This window comes from Papio anubis, chromosome 3 (genome assembly GCF_008728515.1).
Source record: "Papio anubis isolate 15944 chromosome 3, Panubis1.0, whole genome shotgun sequence".
Taxonomy (NCBI): domain Eukaryota; kingdom Metazoa; phylum Chordata; class Mammalia; order Primates; family Cercopithecidae; genus Papio; species Papio anubis.
In genome coordinates, this window is record NC_044978.1 from 125,062,686 (window position 1) to 125,086,866 (window position 24,181).

Consider the following 24,181-nt stretch of genomic DNA (forward strand, 5'->3'; position numbering starts at 1 on the left):
TTGCTTAGAACTGTCATCGTAACATTACGAACAATGATCCTCATCTCCATATAAATACCCCACAACTACACTGGGCTTCTTGCCAAATCCTCTTTGATTTCCCTACTGCCTTGCTTCTGCTCCTGTGGATCTCTTTACTTAGATTGGCCTTTCTCTAACCATAGACTGAACTTCTTAATCTCAGATTCACTGTAAAAATTTTATCCATTCTTCAGGGCCAACCTTCAAGGCCATCTTTTTAACAAAACAGCTCATTATCCCACTTACCAAATATGTCCTCTCCTTTTTCCAAAAACTCAGAGACCCCTGCATATGTCACTTTTAAGATTTGCCCTGCATAGTAGTAATTCATGTCAATGTCTTAACTCCCCTAGTTGGTTAATTGACGTTGGATTCCCCTGGAAATAGACTCTGAGACTGAGATTTGCAAGCAGTCAGATTAGTGGGGAGTGCAACTGGAAACAACACCTGTGGGGGAGGAAGGAAGTAGAATTGGGCTATGTTTTAGTGTCTACAAAAGCCTCAGCTTCAAGGGGCTCTGCAGTTGTTGGATGCATGTCCCCGAAGAGAGAATATGATCTTAGGCAAGGTGGTTCTCTTCACCAAATAAAAACATAAACCAATGCCCAGAGAGGAACTGAGCTAGAGTCCTCAGCTGACAACCACACTCCTAGAAGCTGGGGGAATGGGAGCCTCAGTTCCAAAGCGGAACCTAGGCAGGGCATCATATTTCAACATTGTGTAAAAGCAGTTTTGGGGTCTTAATCATCAAGAGACACCCTTTTCTCCCTAGCACCACACCGAGACCAAAGTAGACAGTACAGCAGCCATATCATATACAGATAGAAGCAGCAGTCAGGTAAAATGGTTCAAAGGGTGGGCTCTGAACCAAAATGCCAAGCCTTAAATCCAGATCAGACGTTTATTAGCTATGCAACCTCTGTTTTCTCATTGATTCTCAATGAACATATATATTCATTTTACTCTATATGGATTACACATTATTATGTATATTATTGATACGTATTCATTGAAAAAAATATATATATCCATTTTATTCTAATTGACCAGTGAGATAAATGTGTTGATTATCTATACATAGAGATATAGCTTAGAACAGCACCTGGTATATGTTAATTTCTCAATAAATGTTGTCATTAATATTTATTCTTCATTTTATTGCCTGACTACACGCCAGGCACTTTCGAAAGAGTTGAAAATAAGACAATGAATGCAATCTAATCCATGCCCTGAAGCTGCTCATCAGAGTTTGTTAATAAAATATTAATTTTAAAAGGGCATCCATTCTGGGAACATAATTAATATAAAAGTAATCGAATGACTTTCTATTGGCAGCACCGCCTGGGTTCAAACTTCTTTGTTGATCTTGCGGAAAAAAATGAGTCTGGAAAGATGGATAGGCAGAAAGAGTCTTTTAAAGCATTTGAACAAAAATCATAAATTTTAGTCATTACAGGGACACTTTACCCAGAAATCACTAAAACTACACTCTGGGGCATTATGACATACATGAAAGCATAAACTGGCTTACACCACTACCCCTGAATTCACAAGGATAGAGAGCTGTGGCCTATAATAATTAACATTTCTTCTGCAAACTCTTGTGACAGCTACAGAAAGAATAACTATTAGGAGATGACTGTTTCGGTACCTAGGTACTACTAGGACCAGGGCACATTCCCCCTTGGCTTCCCACATGTGCCCAAATGCTGCCTCCTGCAGAAATTCAAGATCAGGATGCTATCTGAGGAGTTTCATACATATCCTTGCTTCCCTGGTCCCCAGTTCTGCATTAAGTCTGAATAAAATAACCAGTTCAAACTATTCCTCAATAATTTTATATTCATATATATACATACTCAAACACATGTATATACACACACACTTTCATGATGTTTACTCAAGAATAAAAACAACTGGAAAACATCTGACCCCAGATTTCAAACTTCTAACATTTTTAGTACTGTTGCTGTGATTTGGATGAAGAATCCAGAGTGGGGCCTCCTCCTCCTCTTCTTTCTGTCCTCTTGCATGGAAAGTTTAAAAGAAGAGCCGAGTACTACTCAACCATACAAAAAAAATGAGATTCTGTCATTTGCAACAACATGGATGGCCCTGGAGGTAGTTATGTTAAGTGAAATAACCCAGACATAAAAAGACAAGCATCACATATTCTCACTTATTTGCGGGATCTAAAAATCAAAGCAATTGAATTCATGGAGATAGAGAATAGAGCGGTGGTTACCAGAGCCTGGAAAATGTAGTGGGGAGACATGCAGGAAGGGGAGATGGTTAATGGGGACAAAATAAAATAGAAAAAAAGAATAAGATCTAGCAACTGATAGCACAACAGGGAGATCACAGTCAATAACAGTTTAGTTGGACATTGTAAAATAACTAAAATAGTATAAGCGGATTGTTTGTAACACAAAGGATAAATGCTCAAGGGGATGGATACCCAATTTTCCATGCTGTAATTACTATGCATTGCATGCCTGTATCAAAACATTTCATGCATCCCATAAATATATATGCCTATTATGTACCCACAAAAATAAAAAATAAAAATAAAAATAAAAATAATTTCAATAAATAAATAAAGAGCCTGAAAATCCTAAGTCCTTGGAAGCCAAGTGCTCACTTACTTCACAATGAATGGAGAGCACAGCTCCTCTAAGATCCTCTTCTCTGAGTAGACATGCTCCTGCTGCTTGGTGTCAACTATGTGCTTCTTCCTTATACACTTCATAGCAAAAGCGACATTCTCATTTTTTACTTTAACCTATGTAAGAAATGGAAAGATACCTCAAAATTAACTTATATCTATATAAAACATGCTAATTGATGAGAGTTAAAACTGTTTCATGTTTAATTAGTATGGAAGCCGTTAACCACTTATCCCTTTGAGAACTTTCATTCAAGTGTACACACTTCCCTTTCATTATAATTTCTAGAATAGTTCATCTGTCTGGGATGTGGCCCTAAAATTTTTGTATTAAAGCAAAATAAAATTCTGTTAGACTTAATATTTAGATAGCCATTCTATTTTTAATTGCGTGACATAAAAACTTTGACCAGAATTGCCATTTTTTTCTTATTATTCCCTTTGCTTTCAAAGCAAGACATATTATTATTATTATTATTATTATTATTATTATTATTATTATTTTAAGACAGGGTCTCACTCTGTTGCCCAGAGTGCAATGGTGCAATCAGGGCTCATTGCAGCCTTGACCTCCTGAGATCAATCTATCCTCCCATCTCAGCCTCCTGAGTAGCTGGGACTACAAGTGTAAACCACCACACCCAGCTAATTTTTGTATTTTTTATAAAGGTGGGGCCTCACTATGTTGCTCAGGCTAGTCTCAAACTCCTGGGCCCAAGCAATCCTTCCACCTTGGCTTCCCAAAGTGCTGGGATTATAAGCATGAGCCACTGCACCCAGCCTAAAGCAAGATATATGAAATCAAGCTCTATATCTGTACCATCCAATATGATAACTGCAAATCACATGTGGTTATTTAAATTTAAATCAAATAAAATTAAAAATTCAGTTCCTGAGTTATACTAGCCACATCTCAAAAGCTCAACAGTCACATCTAATTAGTGGCTACCCTATTGAATAGCACAGATATAGGACTTCCCTCAGCACAGTTCTATTAAACAGTACTACTCTAGATGCACAAACAAGTATTTCCTTAAAAGGAAATAAACATTTTAAAATAACTTTTTGATAGATTTAAAACTCCATAAGCAGGCTACGCTAGACAAGTAACTAGATTGTGCAGAAATGGCTGCACTCCATATTTTGCTTATGTTTGCCGTTAGTGCTGCCCATGACTTTCAAATCAATGGTGAATTTACTGCTTCAATTATTATTGGAAAACAGATCTCAGCTTTGTTAATGGAATCCTTTTGCCACAAACTTTGATGAAAAATACCACTGCAGACAGGTATTATCTTTGTCTCTCCATAAGGCAAAAGAGACATTACACACATTATGTAGCCTAAAGAACCATTTGTCCCCACCCCCATCAGAGATGAAGTAAGCACTGGGTGTGAAGTGTACTGTCCAGACTTTCCTGACAACATTTCAAATCTACTCATGCCCAAGGCCAGCCAGCAGACCAGCGAGTCAGCAGAGTTCCCAGAAGATAAGTTATGGTGAATCCTTAAAAATCTGATGGGCAAAGAAGGACTTAACTGCCAAGGCCTCAGAGCCATCTGTACCCAGTAAGGCCACAGATCTCTATTCCACAGTTTCCTTAGAAAATTTGTTCTGACAGTACCACTTTTGCTACTCCTTGGAAGCTGATAGCTCAGGGAGGGGGTGATGTGGAAGGCACAACTGAAATCAGGCTGTAAGTTCCAAGATATCCTGATCAACACTACAGAAGGCTGCTCTTCAAATATGCCCTTGCATTCATCTTCTTGTCTTTTCTCACAATATGAAATTTTGAGCAACCCAAAAATAAGATAATGAAAGTGAAATACAGACATGGTACTGGAGTTGTTTAAAGAATGTAACTATAACATTGAATATTTCATTTCTATGGCATTTTCACTTGACACATTCTTCTTTTTTTTAGTGTATAGAGACTAAAAGTGTCATGAATGTATATAGACACACATTTGCTGTTAGAAAATACATTATTTTATGTTTCCTTTTGGAAGTGCTTACTTGGTACATTGATAATTATTGAGAAGAAAATTCACAAAAGATGTGATGTAAGCTTGAACTAGCAGTTGATTATTACAAGTTACTTACTAGCACAGACCTGCTACTATACAATTTACAGAGTGAAAAGTTTACTTTCTCAATTTTGGTTCAAAGCAACATTTAAGATAGCAGTAACAATTCATATATTCCTCCAAGATGTGCTGGAATATAAAACAAAAAAAAAAGTCAAAAGGCTTCTCTCAGATGCTTGAAACGTAAACCCCTTACAAGCTCAACTCTTCCGAACCCACCAACGCCCAGTGTTGCAATAATCTCAAGGTTCTGGAATGGGGATGATGAGGAAAATCTGGCCACCTTCTCCTTCAGCTGAATCATTTCCAGAGAGAGTGCTTTGGACAGCTTCCAGTTAGACATGGACCGCCTGTACAAGAGAAGTGAAACTTTATACACACACACACCCATAATCAAAAGGTGTCATGCCATACATAAATTTCACTCCTACGACAGTCTGATTTCTGCTGTAACTATGATTTATAGTTGCCACAAAGGCTATCTCAACTTCTATGGATCAGATTCAGTCCCATGCAGGGAGAAAACAATAGAATATATAAACATAAAACTCACACATTATACATACACATACACATACACATACACCAGGGAACAGACAAGTGCCAAATTGAATCAATGAGAGGTAAAATGGGTATAGTTTGTGGTATTTACAAAGGAACCTCTTCAGTTTCTTCTCAGTGTGGAAATTTTTTAAAATTAAAAATATATATACCTCAAAAAAGCTGTTAAAAAACCACCATGAAAAGCAGTCAACGAAAGGGAATAAAGCAAGGCGGCCACTTCCTTTGCTGCATGTACAGGAGAATGCCACACTGACAATCTTTCCCACATTTTACTGGTTTTATCAGATCTTGAAGCTTTGCATGGCTGAACCAAAATAACTGCTTTGTGAAATATGAAAAGTCCATTTCTTACTTTATGTCTAAGTATTGTTGTTTGGAAATACCCATTTTTTTCTCTTTCAATAAGGTTTACTGCTCCGGGTTACATATTCATAAATTATTACCACAAAAGGCCTTCAGCATAAAAATTGCAAAAACATATGTGAAGTACTGATTGAATCTTCTAATTTAATTCAAATTTAAGTTTTCTAAGAATTTTGACTATATGGCTTTGATAGCATTATCTAGTGAACATATGCTTAAGCATTCACTCTAAAAAAATGTTTCAGCAAACAATTTTCAAATAATTTTCATTTAACAAAGTAGAGTTTTCTAGTACATAAAAAAAATGAATCACTATCACTACATTTAGAGACCTACCCAACCCCCTCCTCCACATATCCCTGGGCAATAGTTTCTTTACATTTTGAAAAAATTCTAACTATAACCCTGCTCTTTACCTCTAATCAAATATTAATGTCTTTTTGAGCTAAGTCACCAGGCAACATAAAATATCCCTTTTGTAAGTCCCTGGATTAGAACATTTCTCCCTAACGTTCCTACTCATCACCCAAAATAAAGGAGCAGACTATTTATAATAGACTTAGATAATATCCATTCTAGTGGAAGTGGTGTTGTCTTTGTGGAAGAACAATTAAAAAGAACTCTCCAGAATTTTCTAGTGAAGGCACATTAAAAGTTACCACACAGCAAGTCACACCCTCTGTCCCCTTCTTTATCGGCTGCCAGAAGTCAGTTCCAGCTCAGGAAAACATTCCTCCACTTACTTTGCATGTCTTTTTTCATCATCACGGTTCAGGTTTGCCACATATCCTTCAAGGTATTTTTGCAGCTCTTCAAATGTACCAACAGTTTGGTTGAATGTTCTAAATAGATAGAATAAAATAAAATGCTCCGTGCTGATAGTTACCAAGGCAACTTGACATTCTTCTAAGCTCATAAAACACTAGCTGGTTATTTATGAATTTATAAATCATTTTTAAATAATTTATGAGATATTAAAGTGGATGTAATATGTAGAATGGTTATTAAAAGCCATATAAATTGTTCCTTTGAGTTTATAAAAGCAAAGCGGCTATTAATGAGAACAGAAAACATTTTTTATAGTTTTCTGCCTTGTATTTAAGGTTTAACAACAATTTTTTTAAGAAGATAGTGGGAAGGGAACAGCCTTACATGATGTGTTTACCGAATCAACAGGTTACAGGGGTTGCAGATTCTTTTAACTTTGCTTAATTAAGTTAAGCTATATATCTTTTAAATCGAGAATAAAATTTATCTCTTGTCTCAAGATAACTCTCTCCATTTCACATTCCTTCATAATTAAATCTAAATCGTTTTACCTTACTTTAGTAGTTCTCTGAGGATTAGCCAACATCTCATTACCTTTCTCACCCTTCCTGGATCACAGGTTCCTCATGGGCTTGATCTAATCTCTCTGTCTCCAGTCCATGATCATTGGGAATTCTAACACAGTCCTATGCCCTTGAGAAAAAATAATCCCTTTCCCCACCAGGGAAAGGCCAACTTTCTTGATTACTTCCAATGCTTCCCTGCTTCTATCTCCAACAATCTATCTTGACTTGTAATTATTAGGGTGCTTCTTTTCCCTACTACAAAATAGTATCCTTCTTAAAAGTAAAGACCATGTTTTAATCATCTTTGTAACATTTTAAGTACCTGGTACACAGTAGAATGAAAAGAGTGAGTTTACCTCAAAATACCTAAAACTAATAAGCCAGAGCCACCTCAGTATTGTGCTGTCTCAACTTACTGCCTCTACCCATTTACTTGACAACCAATCTATATTTACTTTATTAAGCACATATTACATACTGTGCAGAGTATTTTTCCTTTTCCCCTCCAGATCTATTCTCTACTCTTTTCTAGCCTGTTCTATGGGCTGACCTTTGTCGACTGAAGAGTAGTGAGACATAAAACAGGATGGTTATGAATTTTCTAATTTCCAATAGTTGAAATTTTCTGTTAAAAAGGAAACACTCTTACTTTGTTTTACTTTCATTTATTCTATACTTCAGCATTATTTTGCTGGCTATTAAACTAACTGCAGTATTGCTGTAAACAAATTTTATTTTTTAAATAGAGGTGAGACAGGTGCTATAGGTCTCTAGAAATTCTCCACTAACTAATCCTAAAGTCAAGTTTAAACAGCTACAACATTGTTGCTGTGATATTCAAATAGCTTACATTAATTCAGATGCTATAGTCTGAGCAATAACTAATGAGCTTTTTTTGAAATTTGTACCAATGGTCAATGATAGAGATGTGACAAATAGCATTTCCCATTTGTTTAGAGCTCTTGCCATACAGCAGGGTTATTTCATATTTTATCACTTTTAAAAATAGGAAATATAACTCAAACTTTAACTCTCCTTCTTGCAAGCATTTGTTAAAATCATGAATTAAGAAAGAAGAAATAAAAAGCCATTGGCTTTCAGGCACTATATTTCATTGCAAGGATGGTGCCCTGTATTCAGCCACCATCTGGTGAGCACTTCCCATATGCCAGGGACTATGTCAAAGGCTGGCACTGCAACCGCAGTGAACAAGTAACATGTTTCTGTATTCATGAAGCTTACAGAAGCGTGGGGAGACAGATGTTAAATAAAGCAATCAAAGTGTTATAATATGACAAGCGTATAAAGGCTGCTATGAGCGCATTATCGTGGGATCTTATTCTAGTCTATAAGTCATAGCTAGGATGATCATATAATTTATCATCCAAGCTGGAATATATTTCAGAGTGACATGATGTGTCAATATTAAATACGCTGGTGTAATCTGAACTGTCTCAGTAAATCCAAGATGTAAGTAAACCTAGTTATAGTTGATAATCAGTTTGTCTCACCCACAGAAAAAATTCACATAATTTTTATGTCTCATTGTGCCTAATGCAATATTTTGTATTTTGCAGACTCTAAATTACACATATGTGAACTAAACATTTTAAAATTATAAACTAGCAAGTAACTTTTAAGCCATGTAAAATTATTATATCCTCTTCATGGATTATGAATACATGAGATATTTTATAAATATGTGGTGTATGTGATTACAATGAAGAAAAAGGAAATGAGTTCCTCCTTTCTATCCTATTTTTAGTCCTAGCATTTTGCATCCATTTATAATATTTTACCACACAGCTAATGCCACTCAGTGCTTGCACATATTTTAAGGAACATGTATACAAGACAATGCATTATTGATACAACACTGTACCAATATATTTTCCATTTGAGAGTTGGCATCCAAAGATTACCTTTATCTGAACACAATTGGCACTTTTCTAGTCCTACGCTTTTGCTTGAGGGTTTTATTTCACCTAGGGAGACCTCGACATTTCCTCTTTGCCTAGAAAAGTCCTATTAATACTTTAAATCCCTTTTCCACACCGAAAAATTAAAATAAAACCTTAACTACTTTACTGCATACTGATTGCTCTTCTTTTTGAACACATGCTTAGGAGCCAACTGGCATGGTGGAAAGCATGGGGAAATGAGTTAGGAAGCCCAGACAGGGACGGCTCCAACACAGGGAGCACTGTTGGGGAAATTATTTAACCTACCTGGGACTCATTTTGTATCTGTAGAGGAGAGAATTAAAACAACTCTAAGTGATATTAAGAATTATTATTAACATTTCAGGCATGTTAGCATTATTGTGGTCATGCATTACATATAATACTTAGCTTTTAGAAATGCAACTAAAATGTATAGATAAAATAATTTTATGTTGGGAATTTGCTTAAAAATAGTGTGGAGATAGCAGAAAGTGGTAAAGGGGTATAGATAAGGCATCAATTGATCATTGTTTAACTTGTATTATGGGTTCATGATACCATTCTGTCTATTTTTTGGTCTGTTTAAATTTCTCCATAATAAAAATATATTTTTAAATGCTCTAAAATTTTTTTCCAGCTCTATATCTCTAGAATCTATGTTCAATGAATGTTGTATTTATTTAGCAGTCAACTATATACTACCTTGTGATATCTGTTGTCATTTTATAATTTTTGTTAATATTTCCTATGAGTATGCTCTATTTCTTTGACTACACTATGACTTTTCTGACAGTGGCCTGCCTTTGGTATCACTGAATTTCCTTCATTTTGTCAAGTAGATAACCAATAAATATTGAATTGATTAATGAGAAACCCAAGGGGGCAGATTCAAACATGATTTAAAATGAGTGATGGATATAAAATGAGACTTATTTTGAAGAATAACCTAAGACAGTTAGAGATTAATATTGACACACATCACTTATAAATTACCACAAACGTTCAATTAAAGTGACTCTGGAAAAATATGTAGCTAATAAATATTTTATGTTTTGAGAGAGGTTTTATTCAAAACATTTTTGACTACTAAAGGTATTTTAGAAATAAATTTTATAATTGTTCACTATATTGTATAGAAGAAGTCCATAAGTGAACTAATAAACTTACTTCCCTAGAAGATGCAGAATTTAAATCAGTCTATTGCTGATATTTATGTACAAACTCTGCACACAAAATATTTAGCCTGCCAGCATCTGCCCCTGCCACAGACCAATTCAGATCAGAAGGCCCTGTTCCTTCCCATGAATTTTAATAGAATGTACTTGCAGCTGAGATCGGCCAGTATTTCCAAGTGGTGATGAATGAGAAAACAGATCGGCCTTGGAGTAACAGAAGGCCAAGTCTTCAAAGGTGGCAGTGGCCTGCCTCCTCCAACATCAGTATACTCACTCTCGATCTATAACCAGGCATGCAACATCATTTTCTTCAGCAATAATGTTAGCTGACCTGACATCATCACTGCAAACAAAAATAGGAAATTCAATTTTCACTATAATTAGAAATTAAACATCCACTTTTATTAGGGAATGTACTAACTTTGTATGAAAACACAACCATCACTTAAACCTCCCCAAAACTGCTTTTATACATCATAATTTATATCTCCCAAAAAAGATTTGAAATACGCCCCAACAGAGGTTATGTACATAAGGAATTCAGAGGAGAAGAAGATAATTGCACTGGGAACAGAGAAGAATAAGTGACAACAAATGTTTATGGAATCTCATTCTGAGCTTTGTGAAAGTCCAACTAAAATAGCTCTCCTCTGACCAAAGGAGAAGTATTCATTAACAAGAAGGCAAAACTGAAATTAACTGATCAGAGAAATGTATTGGAAAAACAGTCAAGTAATTAGCATAAGATAAACCAATCGTTAATAAAATAAAAAAGTAATTTCAGTGCCATATCACCCAATTAATTAAATACTAAAATACTTTCATTTCAAAGTGTAAAGTGTTTATTTTTCCATTAAAATCTCTGAAATCAGAGCATGTCTTAAAATTGGTAAAATATAATGTAATTAGCAGCATTTTCTTTTTCTTAGGAGTATATAATAGAGCAGTGCATCTTATAACTGATATCTTGCAATTGTATATGATCTAATGGTTGCAAATTTAATTACCTAATGAATGCCAATGGGTATCAGGTAAAGTACTTCTTTAGAGACCTTTACTTATATTAGCTTCCTCCCTCTATTAGTTATAAACTAAAAGACACACACACAAATGGTACATCCACAAGGCACCCCACGCTCTGAGATTCATTTAAGGTGACTTGGGAGTACCAAGCATACCCTGGAGTACACTTTGGGACTCTTCTAGACAACTTCATCAAAAATGTTATCACACAAAGTATATTTCCTTTACCTTCTCTTAGTAATGGGACAGGAAAAACATTGGCAGCCCATCTCTACTATTTCAAAGAAGACCCCTATCTACCTAGCTCACATTCTGAGACCTTCTGACATAACTCGCTGTCCCTTCCAAGTTTACAGGGTCCTTGTTAGAAGATATGAGTGAAAGCACTTCAGTTTCATGGACCTTTGAGACAGGAGCAGGTAGTTTGTACTTGTATATGTAAAGGTAGAGACAGAGATAGAGATGGTGGATGTAGAGCCAGACAGATCTAGAAATAGATATAAACATAGACACAGACACAGACATGATCCTGACTGTGGGCCAACCATTTGATTTGTGAGCTTAGAGAAAGGCAAGGCATATGGTATTCCTTTTGCATGTCAGTATCATGATTCTGACTGAGAATATTCTCTGCAAACATTTTACAAGTATTAGATGTATGTAAATACACTTATATTTCTTTCATAGTAACTGTGTAAGTTCCATAGATTTATTTTCGCACATCAAATTCTGAAAGAACTCCAGGGACTATTTAATGTCAAGTCATGGAAATATACAGAATATAAGGAATACTGAATCATGGTCAGTGGCCCTAAAACGTGATAGCATTAAAAGGCACAAAAATATAAAAATATTTATCTCCAACTTTCCTTCTCGTTGATTTTAGCTTAATGCTTTCAAACACCTTTAGGAACTGAGTGTCTATATTAAACATAAATTCCCCTGCTTTTTTATGGGAAAACACTATAATTGGCTAGCCACAACACATAGCATAAATTACTTCAGGCTCAGCAAAACTGAATAACATCTTTTCTTTCAAGAGCTATTTTGACTCTATACTGCATTTACAAAGTTCTGTGCACTTACAAGCTTCAGCTGTTTTGCTTGAAAGTATGAGAAAACCTTTAAGTGTTAAGAACAAAGACATTGAAGTCCTGGATAATGATATTACGTTATTATATTGCATGAATGTATATTCTGTTACAAAGAAACAAAAAGAAGAATAATTTTCCTAATATTGAAACAAGTTCATTACTAGCTATAAAGTGGTAAAGAAGAATTCAGTTTGTCTTTAAATCCCACTTTTAAATTATTTACATAATAGCTAAAACTTTATTTTTAGTAGTTGGTTTTCTCTAAAAACTAAGAGATTTATGATTTTTAAAGACTCAAATTTGTCTTCAGGTAATATCTGAACACTTTTTCTTTGTTCTGTACTTATGTAAACCTGATCTACAAATCAGCAGAATTGGGGTTTCATGGGCAAAGGTTAAGAAGACAAATGAACAGGAAGACTATTCCTTTTCCAAAATCATACAGTTGAAACAAATGCATTTAGTCATATGCAAATTTTAACTTATTTCTTAAGTAATTCCAAGTATTAATTTGAAAACATAGATAATTCCAATAAAGTGTGTTGCTCTAACTTTAACTTAATATTTTATAAAGTTATTTATATTTAGGAAAATGCATTTGATCAGACTTGAGGTTTTTATGCGTTCCAGGAAATGCAAAGTGTGCCTCAAGCCATTTAATCAACTTTTAAAAATATTTCTTCCACAAATTAGATCAACAGTAAATAAACTCATACCTCAAGACTGAAAGTTGTGCTAAAAATTTCAAATGTACTATTTCAAGTTGTTTTTAAAACTTGCAAAATGAGCTGATAAAAATTCTTAAGAAAAGACTACTTTTGACCTGATGATTTAAAAGCACACAAAATATATACAATTATTTCATAATTTTTTAAAAGGTCAAAACTCTGAAGTAGGCAATATTTCAAACTTTGGAAATATAAAAATCTGTTTATAAGGGTAATTTTTCTAGTTTTAATCTTTTCTCAGACACTTTTTTGAAACTAAAAAGTTTAATAGAACACCAATTTCATTTTCACTAGCAAACTTAAGATTTTCCAATTATTTCCTCTGCAAATTAGTATACTTATTTCCCACATAAAAAGCGTTCTAAGAAATCACTTCAAAATATATAATATTAGGATATTTGTTGCCATTAACTTGGTAGCTCAATTTAACAACTCTAAATGATTTTATATAAAAAATAGTCAAAGCATTTTATCTAAACTATGGCATATAAATTCATGAATTCACCTGATAAGAGCTTTTTCTCCAAAGTATTCTCCTTTCTGCAGTGTTTTTATCAGCTGTGGTTGATCATGGCCTTCTGTACTCTGTGTTACTTTTACCTAAACAATGTTAAACAATACAAAGAAAAAGAGACTGAAGGAAAAGGAGAATCTGAACACACATTTATTCAACCAAACCCTCCAGACCTAGATAAACTTGGACAAGGAAAAAGACAATACTTTGTTTTAATTTTACGGCAGTTAGGACAATTACCTACATTCAACCCATTTTGATAGATGTGGGAAATCTTATGGTCCAATATTATCAAATAACTACCCACTGTAAGAAGAAAATTCACCATCTAAACTCCACCTCCTAAAGTTAAATTTTAAATGTGAATCCAGTGATTCCTTCTGAGAGATCCACAAAGCAAATAATAATGGTCTTGTGGGAACTTTTTCTATTTTAAAAAGCCTAATAGAGTTGACAAATTAATCAAAAATAAGGTTGAGTATCAGTAGTTCTGAGTCTGGTATCAATAGATTGACTGGCTGAATCCTGTGCATCTCCTAAAACTGAAAGCAGAACGTTGATTGAAAAAGGGTCTGCAACTTTCATGGGCATCTCAAAGCAATCTGTTTCCCAGAAAGGCTTAAGAACCCCCAACCCAGCAGGGCCAAACAGCAAAAGCCCTGTTTGTGGTTAGAGTTATTCCAATTCAACATGGTAACAAGTGCTGCTTTAGGCTGAATAGAAATTCTGTTTGGCATTTATGTATGTCACAATGAATTAAAATTTTAAAAACAATAAATGCAATTTTTTATTAGCAAGAATTCTTTCAAAGTATGGAGTCTAGGTTGGGAAAAAATGACAGGAAGTAGTTCTGAGTGTTGAAGAGTTTCAGAGGTTTGAAACTATTTTGTTCATGTTTTTCCTTCACTTGGGGCCAAATTCAAAGTTCAACCACAATCCAGTTTACAAATGGCAGTGCCTGACTCCCTGATGATAAACTCTTCCAGAGAAGAGATAACATACATAAAAATCTGCCAGTTTATACACACAGGTACTCAAGAATTGACCCCTCCCTTCAATATTTCACAGATGTTTTTCATCTCTGAGTAACACTGTTGAGTCAACATTGGAACAACTGGCAACATGTTATCCATTCAATATCTAGGTTAAGAAAAAGACTTATTGTACATGTTAATATAAATTTTGCATCAGCATCTAAGTTCACTTGAGTTGTTTTGTATCAGTTGAAATTCTGAGCCATATTAGTTCTATAAGCTTGATACCTAATTGTTAGAGTCTTCAATTGCTGAATTCATTCTCCACCTGCTACTTGTCATATCTGTTGGATAAGAAAATACTCTAGTACTGATCTTGGAATCTGAGGATGATTGAGAATCACATATTCATAGCCAGAAGGGACCTTATAAATAATCCAGCCATCTCATATACAATTAAGCTAGATCTACCCCCAAAAAATCAAGTGACCTACATAACATTACTAAGAAGTGATTATTTCTTAGGGGGTCCTGTGGCCTCTGCTCCAAACCCAGTGTTCAAACAGAATTGCATGGGACTCCACCGGTAGAAGCTCCTTTATCTCTCCAAAATGGAGGACCTATGTTACAATGCAAAGCGTCGTTGAGTTTATGGCAAACTGATTTAAAATAATCTTTTTGATTTAGTAAGCTTTAATTAATAGTTACCTTTCCTTTTGCCAAAATGAAAAAGGTACTTCCTTCCTCGCCCTCTCTAATGATGTAATCTCCTTTATCATAGTATTCCTGTTGGGATGAGAGAGAAAGAAAATGTTAGATCAAGTGGAGACATACAACTGAAGACATAAAGGAAGCAGAACTCCTTTTGTCTTTGAAATGAGTATTTCACACCTGTTTGGGGGTTTGTTTGGTTGTTGTTTTTGCCTATTGTAACTGCAAGCTTTTCTTACATTGCAGTCATAAACTGTAGAAAAATAAGGAGACTTTTGCTTTATTATCTGCACTTACGTTTTTTTCTTTCACAGAGTAAATTCACCTGGAATACTGAATTTCAGGCATGGGGTCCAAAGATATAAAGAGAAATGAGAGCCAGGCAACATCACCAGCTTTCACCTGCATAATCTAAATATAAACTGTTTGGTGATCAGCAACATTCTAAAAATTGAGTCTGGGGTCTAGAAAAAGAACAAGTGATTATATAATATCCCCAACGGATATTAGGAAAAGTACCCTTAATTTCTAAGTCCTTGAAAAGCAACTTCTTGGAAGATTCTACATTCACAGTAGGTAATGCTGTCATAATACTATATCCAAAGATTTCTCATCATAAAACATTGACATTGGAAATTTTTACATGCAAATTCTATAATTTAGATTTATCCTCATGAAATCTCAAATTATTGCATATTTCTTTTCATTTGTTAACATCTGTTTTTCTTGTAAATGTTTATGTGATTAGAAAATTCTTGAGGAGGGAAAAGTAATCTATCCACCTGTCAGACCAAAAGAGCAACTAAAGATCTCAGAAAACAAAGGATAGATTAAACTGTCCACCTCTACTTTGCTTTAATTTGATCTTGTCTTAAAGTCACAGAACTAAGATGGATCTCTTAATTATTTATACAAACAAAAGTGGCTTCTTTAATTTTTAAAAAGGCATAACTAACCACAATGCTCTCTCTTGTTTTTCTTTTAGACTTGAAAATAAATTCCAAACTAAACTACTTTTGTGTCTGTTGTTTTTCAGTACTTTCTTGATCATTTATTCTTAAAACCTATTTATATTTCTGGAATAAATATCACTCCTAATACTAATAAATATGCCTTTTATTTTCATAACACTATGTACATTTTATAAGACATGTCAACATCTCATGGAAGGAAGTATAATATTTTTGGAGTAAAAAGTACTTTGAAGCCAAACACATCTATATTCAAATCCCAGTTTACAATCAATTTTACTTTCCTCAACCGATAAAATTAAAGTAACAACACTTATCTTCAAAGATTTAGGAAAGCGCACGAGTTTTCTATTGCTGCTGTAACAACCACAAACTTGGTGGCTTAGAGTCACACCCTTTTAATATTTATAGTTTCTGTGAGTCAGAAAGTCTAGGCACAATGTTGCTCAATTAGGTTTCTCAGTTAGGGTCTCTCAGGATGGAGCTCAAGGTATCAATAGGGCTTATGTCATTCCGGAAGCTCAGGGGAAAATTCACTTTCAAGGTCATTCAGGTTGCTGGAAGGATTTACCTGCAGGAAAAGATCCGTTTCCTTACTGACTGACAGTGGGAACTGCCCATCAGGTCTCTCCCATTCCTGCAGAGAGCCTCTGGATTCTACTTCTGCTGCATCTCTCTGACCCCAACCAGAGATAATTCTATGCTCATGTAACTATACCCAATAGTCATTCACCTAGCCAATTCATGGTAATCTATTTTAAATTCCCAAACTGTAAGCATACCATTAAAGTCCCTTTTGCCATGTAATATAACATATTCATACATTCCAAGGATTAGAATCTGGATATCCGGAAGGGGAGATGGGGCAGGGAACCATTCTGCCTACCACAATAAGTCAATGAAAGGCAATGTTGTCTGAAATATTAGGAGCATCTGAAATACAGTAAATGCACAATTAATCATTGCCATGCTAAGAAGGAGAATGGTAATGATTTGCTCAGCTGTTTCCTACATCTTCTGGACCTCTATTTCCTTTTCTGTAAAGTTAAGATTGTGTTTACTGCTACACCTAATGTTGTTTGAGGACTAGTTAAGATGGTGTATCTAAAGTACCTGATGGAATGTTTAGTACACACTAGGTACCTGGTGACTGTTCATCTTGTGAAAGAGGCTGTGAGCTGGTCTTGAAAGTCTTTCAGAGGAATATATGACTGTCTAGGTAACTTACACTTGCCAGCCTTCCTGCATTAACTATTGCCATGTGATCAACTTTCATCTAAAAGAATATGAGTGGAAGTGATCTGTGACACTTCCACACCAAGCCCATGCATGCTTCCATGCATGTATCTTTATACTTTTTCCCCAGTTATAATGGCATGGCCCATACAAACCTAGAAAACCACATGTTGAAAATGGTAGAGTAGACATCACCTTGGGTTCCCGAATGACTGTGTGGAGCCAATTGGGACTATCTTCCCTGGACAGTTATGTTAATGAGAGACAAACTTCTGTTTTATTTAAGCAATGATATTTGGCATTTCTTTGCCTCATAGTTTGTTTACTCAAACCCTTCATCTCTTCCCAATTTTAGCTTTATCACAAACCTTGACTATATGCAGTGTGATTTTGCAGTGGAGATAACTATGACCCTTACAGGATGATCCTCATCCCCCACACAGTCCAGCTGTCTTCACCATGTAGCTAACATTCAATGTTCTTTGCTATAGCTGCTGGGATTGTGTTCCATGTTCCTATTTCAGATAGTCTGCTCTTCAAGCTCCCCTGTTCCCATCACAATTTTAGTCCTCATTACCCACATGGAGCAGAAGAAACATGGAGAATTTCTGAAGTGCTGTTAGGCTGTTCTTCAGTTATTATAAAGCCTTTGATGTGTGCAGAGGTGTGGCTTTAATTCCTGACAACCGAATAACTTCAAAGGGGGGAAAGCTTGAAAGGAGACACTGAGGAAGAACTTTGTTATTTTTTAAGGGACAACCTTACTAGTGGTATTTTTTTCCACGGATGATTCTTTGTCACCCAAAACCATGGGAGGAAGATAAATAATACCTCCCAGTGTGTTGACAGTAACTTCATAGATCAGAAAAGGCTGTGGAAATAGGTCAGACCAAAAATATACAGTGGTAAGTACTGACTGTGATGCTAGACTGCCCAGTGTTTGTCAACTGGGGAGTGCAACCAGTCAAGCCAGGGTGGTCACTGAGACCAAAAAGAGAAATGCAAATAATGTTGTTATTGTCCTTGTGGTTACATTGCAGAGGTGTCCCTTAGAGGACCAAGAAGCCATAGACCCCATCCTGCAGAGCAATGGTTTTCAAGCATTTTTTACCCTCACCAACAGTAAGAAATACATTCTACATGTACTCACAATACATACACAAGAGCACGTACACATATTTACACAAAATAGAAACATTTTTCAAAATAATACTTATACTTACTATTCTGATTTTTTAAATGTTCCTTTAAATTGGTTTCATAACCTAGTAATGAGTTTTAACCCATTTTTACCGTAAACAAAATGTTCATTCTGTGACAATCTAGCAAAATGCTAGAGCCTGAGTACCTGTAAATACAATATATAAAACCAGAAGGAAATTCCAAAGTGACGGAGGACAAAGACAAACAAGGAAGGCAACGACTTCCCTAGAGTCTTTAATTTGCAGCTAGAAATCTTCTTTACAGGTATCTTGCAAAAAGCAAATGAAATCTTCATCAAAAAGAAGTATTGGAAGTACTGATGATATACAACCAGATGTGTAGTACACACACACATGCACATACCTCTGTGCATTATGTGACTATGTACTCAAGTGTGTTGGTTAAAAAATTCTTTACAGTTAGTTGTCTATGTTGTTACTAGTTAATCTTTGTTTTCCAAGTACAAGAGTTTAGAACACCTCAGAAATTTTAAAGCAAGCACACCTGGATCAGGTGGACCCAGTCAGCCATTCGGGCATGTAGCACCTGATTGGTTATTTTCAAAGAACCAGACACTACAAAATGAAAAACAACAGAAGTTATTCCTATTTGGGTGAGCCAATCATATAGAATTCTATGATTTAAATGTTGAAAGAGCTCATAGAGATATGGCCCACCACTCCATTATTTTGTAGATGAGGAGATGATATGCTAAAGTCCACCACAATTCATTGACAGCTGGTAGAGTGACAGAGGCAGAACCACAAGCCCTAATCTCCAGACTTTGGACTAGTGAACTTTCTACAACACCTGGCTGCCCCACCTTTAGCTCAATGGTTCATAAACTGTAGCAAAATTTACAATTATTTCAACTTTCTTATGACTCTGGATTTAACCATTAAGATGACAGAAAAAAAAAAAAAATCCTGGTTTATGCAAGTGTTGGTAAGGACTACAAGAAAGACTAGACTTTAAAAAAGTGATTCAAATGTAAAATTCCCAAAGAAAGAGGCAGATGGTTGCAAACTCTAAACATTCATAACTAAACCAGTGCCTCTTAGACTTTAATAAGCATAAAAATCTCACCATTAGAGTGTTAGGTGTGGATTTGGGGGCCCCAACTTGAGTTTCTGATTCAGTAAGCATGGGGTGGTGCCTGGGAATATGCCTTCTCATCAGCATCATGGGCAATCTGACTAAGGGCAAGGGTGCTCCACACTACACCCTCATCCCAGCCTCATACACCTCAGCTTTATGAAAGACAGCAGGTTAGAGTCACAGTGCAAAAGGCCAAAGGGTCAAATACCAAAGCACCGTGACTAACAGGTGACTTTATGATGACTCACAATGTTTGTAGTTCAGAAGGATGTCACAGTCAAATCTCATGCTTAGTGGATTCATCACCATATGTGGGAGCAGAAACTACTTCCACTCTTATCTTCCATACCGCACAACTGCCTGGTGCATAAGTCACACTGTTATTTTCATTGTCGTTAATCTTTACACTCCGTGCTGAATCTATATCGTGCTTTTACAGTTCTCATGAGTTAACTCTTAACAAACTCTAGTCTGTTGGCGTTATTCCCACCCTCGTTTTCTTATCAGAACACAGGAAGAGGCTTAACGGCAATGGCTGCCTCTATAACTAAACGTTCTGAGTGATTTAAGCTAAAGCAAGAAATGCTATTGAAACATTGCACAATCGGGGCCATTTGTTCTAGGAGTTCAACCGTCTAAGTTTCAACAAACACATCAGATCAACTACTTGGTGATGGGAAATTCTGATTCTCCCTTCCCTATGCCCTGCTACACGCAAAACTCCCAAATCAACTCCTAAACTTCATGACAGATTTAGCTTGTGTTTTTCAAAGATTATGGGGACAGTTTATGGGACAGCTGGTCCTAGAACTCTGGACGCTATCAAAACTGATGCAGTAGTGATTGGCTGTTGTCAGGACCAAGTTGATAGGTCATTAGTCCAAGCTACGCTGGTAAATACCAGGCTTTTCTTAGCACTAAATAGATCCCATTACTCCCTTGTTAATCACTTTCACATTTGAGAATTTTCACACATCACAGAGACACATTTGTTTGCCAGGTATGAATAAAGAGCCCTTTATAAACTGTGCTGCTGTCTGCAAATGCTGAGATACAGTGAATCCTTTCCAGGGTGTTTGAAAAGATGAGTTTTTCAAATTTGAATTGTGTGTTAATTATTACTGGATTTGAGCCCCCATCTATATATTCTGTAGCAATTGCCTGTGGCTGCTATAAATATGTCTAATTTACCATTTATTTTTAATGATACTAAATTTTCGTATTTGCTGTCAACATAGAAATCCCCTCTGGTGAATCTACTCTATTAGTATTATATTAAAAACAGATTTCCTTGGTTAACAAAAAAAAAAAAAAAACTAGGGCCTCTCCAGCTTTAAATAAAAAAAAAAAACAACACTGTTAGAAATTAGGATGAATTATTAATTTGTAACATCTGTGATTGGGTTATGTTACAATGGGAGATTCTCAAGAGACCCAGGGTAAGCAATCTTCTTGAAAATGACTTCATATCTGAACCCCCTGGGGGCACAAGGCCAGGCACTGTGTCATCATGGTCTGTCCTTGATAAACTGCTGGATGGGTTCCATGAATTGTAAATGGAAACACTGCTGGTGTCACTTACACTTAAGGATAAAATGGTCCCTACTCCCTGCTTGACAGATATTAGTTACATTGTATATTGTGATTGACAGAGGCATGAATCTGTCAACAATCAGCCTTGCAGGGTTTTTTGGGGTTTTTTTTTACCCTCCCACTGAGAACAGCTTTATAAAAGCTTGAATTCTATATGTGACTCCTTTACTATTCCTTACCTCCTTTAAATTCCATAAAAGCCATCTGGGTTTCAATAAAACTGACCCCCCAAAAAGTTAAAGAACGTATTTGCTTTGAATTTTAATCTCTGAAATCTGAAGACGTTTTCACAAAATGCATATCGTTAGAATCCAAGGTACATGTCGTAAAAGCATTATTCATGAAAAGACTTGACTAGTCTTGGACTAGAACCAACCATCTGGGTGATGCCTAAAATGACTTTTTGAACACATTCCAATATGCCGTTTCCCCCTAGATGTTAAAATAGATAAAGTGCTTCTTAAGTAGAGTTTTTAAAATGTGTTTTTGTGGCCTAGAGTGTTCAAGTAGAAAGTGTTTCGCAGCCTGACTCAGAGGCTTGCCACCAAAAGGACCAACATACCCTTTCTCTGCTCCAGTTCTTAATTATGCATCAGTGACTCCTTTACACTATGAAAACTCTGTAAGGGATTGTGATGTTAATTGTAGAAAATCAAATGCTTCTTGAGTAAGGCAGGTTTGTTTTATAAGATATACTAAAAAGATTAAAATATGTAAATCAAATTTCACTTTACACATGCAAATCCAATTTCCTTTTATACATCTAAAGAGTTTAAACCTTTCTCCACCCCTTAAGGCAGCATGAGTTAGCTTAAGGTTTTTCATCACAGAAAAAGGCTCTTGGTCTCTGTAGACTGGTGCTCTGACATCTTTTTCTTATTTATTTATGGTGTTAATAATATAACTACATTCTAATATCTTCTACTGAAATTTATTTTTTACTTCAAAATTTCTTACCACTTCCAAGCAGTCAATGATCTTGGTTAATTTATCTTCAGGTAAATTCTTCAGCAAGGATACACTTCAAAATTAAAAAGAAACCTTTAATTACCTTCCTGAATTAAGCTATAAATATACACATATGCAGGTTCTAAAATCTTTACAAACATTTTTAAAAATATAATGCACTTTGATTCTTCCAAAGTAAATGTCCAAATAACTGAAAACACATCAATAACTGAATTTCATATACACTGGAAATTATAGATATATAATCACAGACATGTGCCATAGGCAAATAAATGGAAATAGTAAGACATCAGATGGGAGGAAAAAATCACATTTTGTCTATTTGGTAAAAATAAATTTATATTTGTTGTTGGTTTTCAAAATGAATCGCATTTTGCAATTTGTTCCTCTCCACATCTCAGTATCTCTTTTATTAGTTTGTGCGAGGAGCTCTGCTTCCAGTGGAGAATCAGATTTTTGTCTAAATCCTTATAATTAAGTAAGGACTGAATCCGGGGTTGGGAGGGAACATGGCAATTGACTTGAAATGATCTCTGATTATTAGTCATACTGTACTGTCTTTTAAAATTAATGACAGCCAGAGGCACAGATGAACTTCAAAAATAGGCTAAATCAAGCTACAGGCAAAATTATAAACAACACCAAGGGAATGATCGCTAAACTTCAGAATGTAGATACCCTCAAGGAGAGGAGGAGAAAGAAGCTGGAAATAACATGGGGAAGTACATAAGAACTTCAACAACTGCTTTCTCTTCCTTAGGTTGGGCAGTAGCTTCATGGGCATTCATTTTGTTATGATGTCTTATAACTTACACATGTACTATATATCACATAGAATATCACATACTTCAAATAAAAATGTAAACAGAAAAAAACATACTGTATATTATGAAACAAAGAGGAATGTATTCCCCTAATATATCTCACTATAGATGAAATGGTAAAAGAGTCATCAGAACTTGTTATTAACACAGGCTATCATGAAATTTTACTTCTGGTCCAAACAGGGATCTATAACATTAGTGAAAATTAACTATTATAAAGCTAGCACGTTTGGAGGTTGGTGGGAAAAGAAATACAAGAAAAAATATTTTCTCTCTCTCCCCTCTATGAAGGCAAGAATCAGGTTTATCTTGTTCACCACTAAATCTACAATATTTAGTGCCTGCTAATAAGTATTAGTTGAATGAAGGAAATAACAAAAGGAGGGAAGGAAGGAAGGAATATTCACTAGCAGATCATCTGAGCTTTTTCCACTAAGAACATACTAGACTCCAAGGGAATTAACTGCTATGCCTAGTTCACGTTTTATCTCAGACATTCAAACACAACCCAGGCACACTGGTTTTTTTAGGTACCTCTTTTTGGCCCTTGCATAAGTGTGGCTTATCAGCTTTAAATGCTAATCTGTGTTGCTCAGTTGGTGGATTTTGAGATTACCTAGATTCAAGTGGACCCCACAATATGATAGCTAACTCATTGGCTGGCATATAGGTAGAGAACCTGCTTGTCATTATTGCAGCTCTCTGCTAGGAGACATTATTGTCTCTGGGAGGACAAATCAGTAACATTCTATATGAGAAATCTTATTCAGTGTTTATTGAGTCTACACTATAAGCTAAGCACTATATGGCCCTAAAATCATTAGCTTTGAAGGATTCTTATGCTAGAAAAAATCACCATAAGAAGAACTTATAATTTATTTTTAGAAATCATGTGATACATTATTATCATTATTATTATTACATATCATAGATGATATTTCATTATAGAATGTACTGCAGCTTCAGAAACTTGCAAAACTCCCACTAAAGATACAGAAATTGTTTAAATAACTTATACTTCCAAATAAAGTTTTAATGTGGAATAGTTTTTTTCACTTACATAGACCATTTTTTCCTTATAAATTGATTCA

General features: G+C 35.3%; 1 protein-coding gene across 6 annotated transcripts in view; it reads right to left on the reverse strand.

Moving 5' to 3' along the window:
- PRKG2 (protein kinase cGMP-dependent 2) overlaps nucleotides 1-24,181 on the reverse strand; it is a 124,056-nt gene that overhangs the window by 48,214 nt on the left and 51,661 nt on the right. For 3 of the 6 annotated variants that reach the window (XM_017958735.3, XM_017958734.3, XM_031664553.1), the window contains 7 exons: nucleotides 22,255-22,318; nucleotides 15,194-15,271; nucleotides 13,503-13,597; nucleotides 10,427-10,495; nucleotides 6,444-6,542; nucleotides 4,970-5,123; nucleotides 2,667-2,803 (listed from right to left, as the gene is read on the reverse strand). In XM_017958735.3, the coding sequence (XP_017814224.1) occupies nucleotides 2,667-2,803; nucleotides 4,970-5,123; nucleotides 6,444-6,542; nucleotides 10,427-10,495; nucleotides 13,503-13,597; nucleotides 15,194-15,271; nucleotides 22,255-22,318 (696 nt within the window). Of the gene's footprint in view, nucleotides 1-2,666; nucleotides 2,804-4,969; nucleotides 5,124-6,443; nucleotides 6,543-10,426; nucleotides 10,496-13,502; nucleotides 13,598-15,193; nucleotides 15,275-22,254; nucleotides 22,319-24,181 lie in introns of those variants that run through there. The other 3 variants (XM_017958736.3, XM_021938463.2, XM_017958737.2) reach the window with 2 other exon arrangements.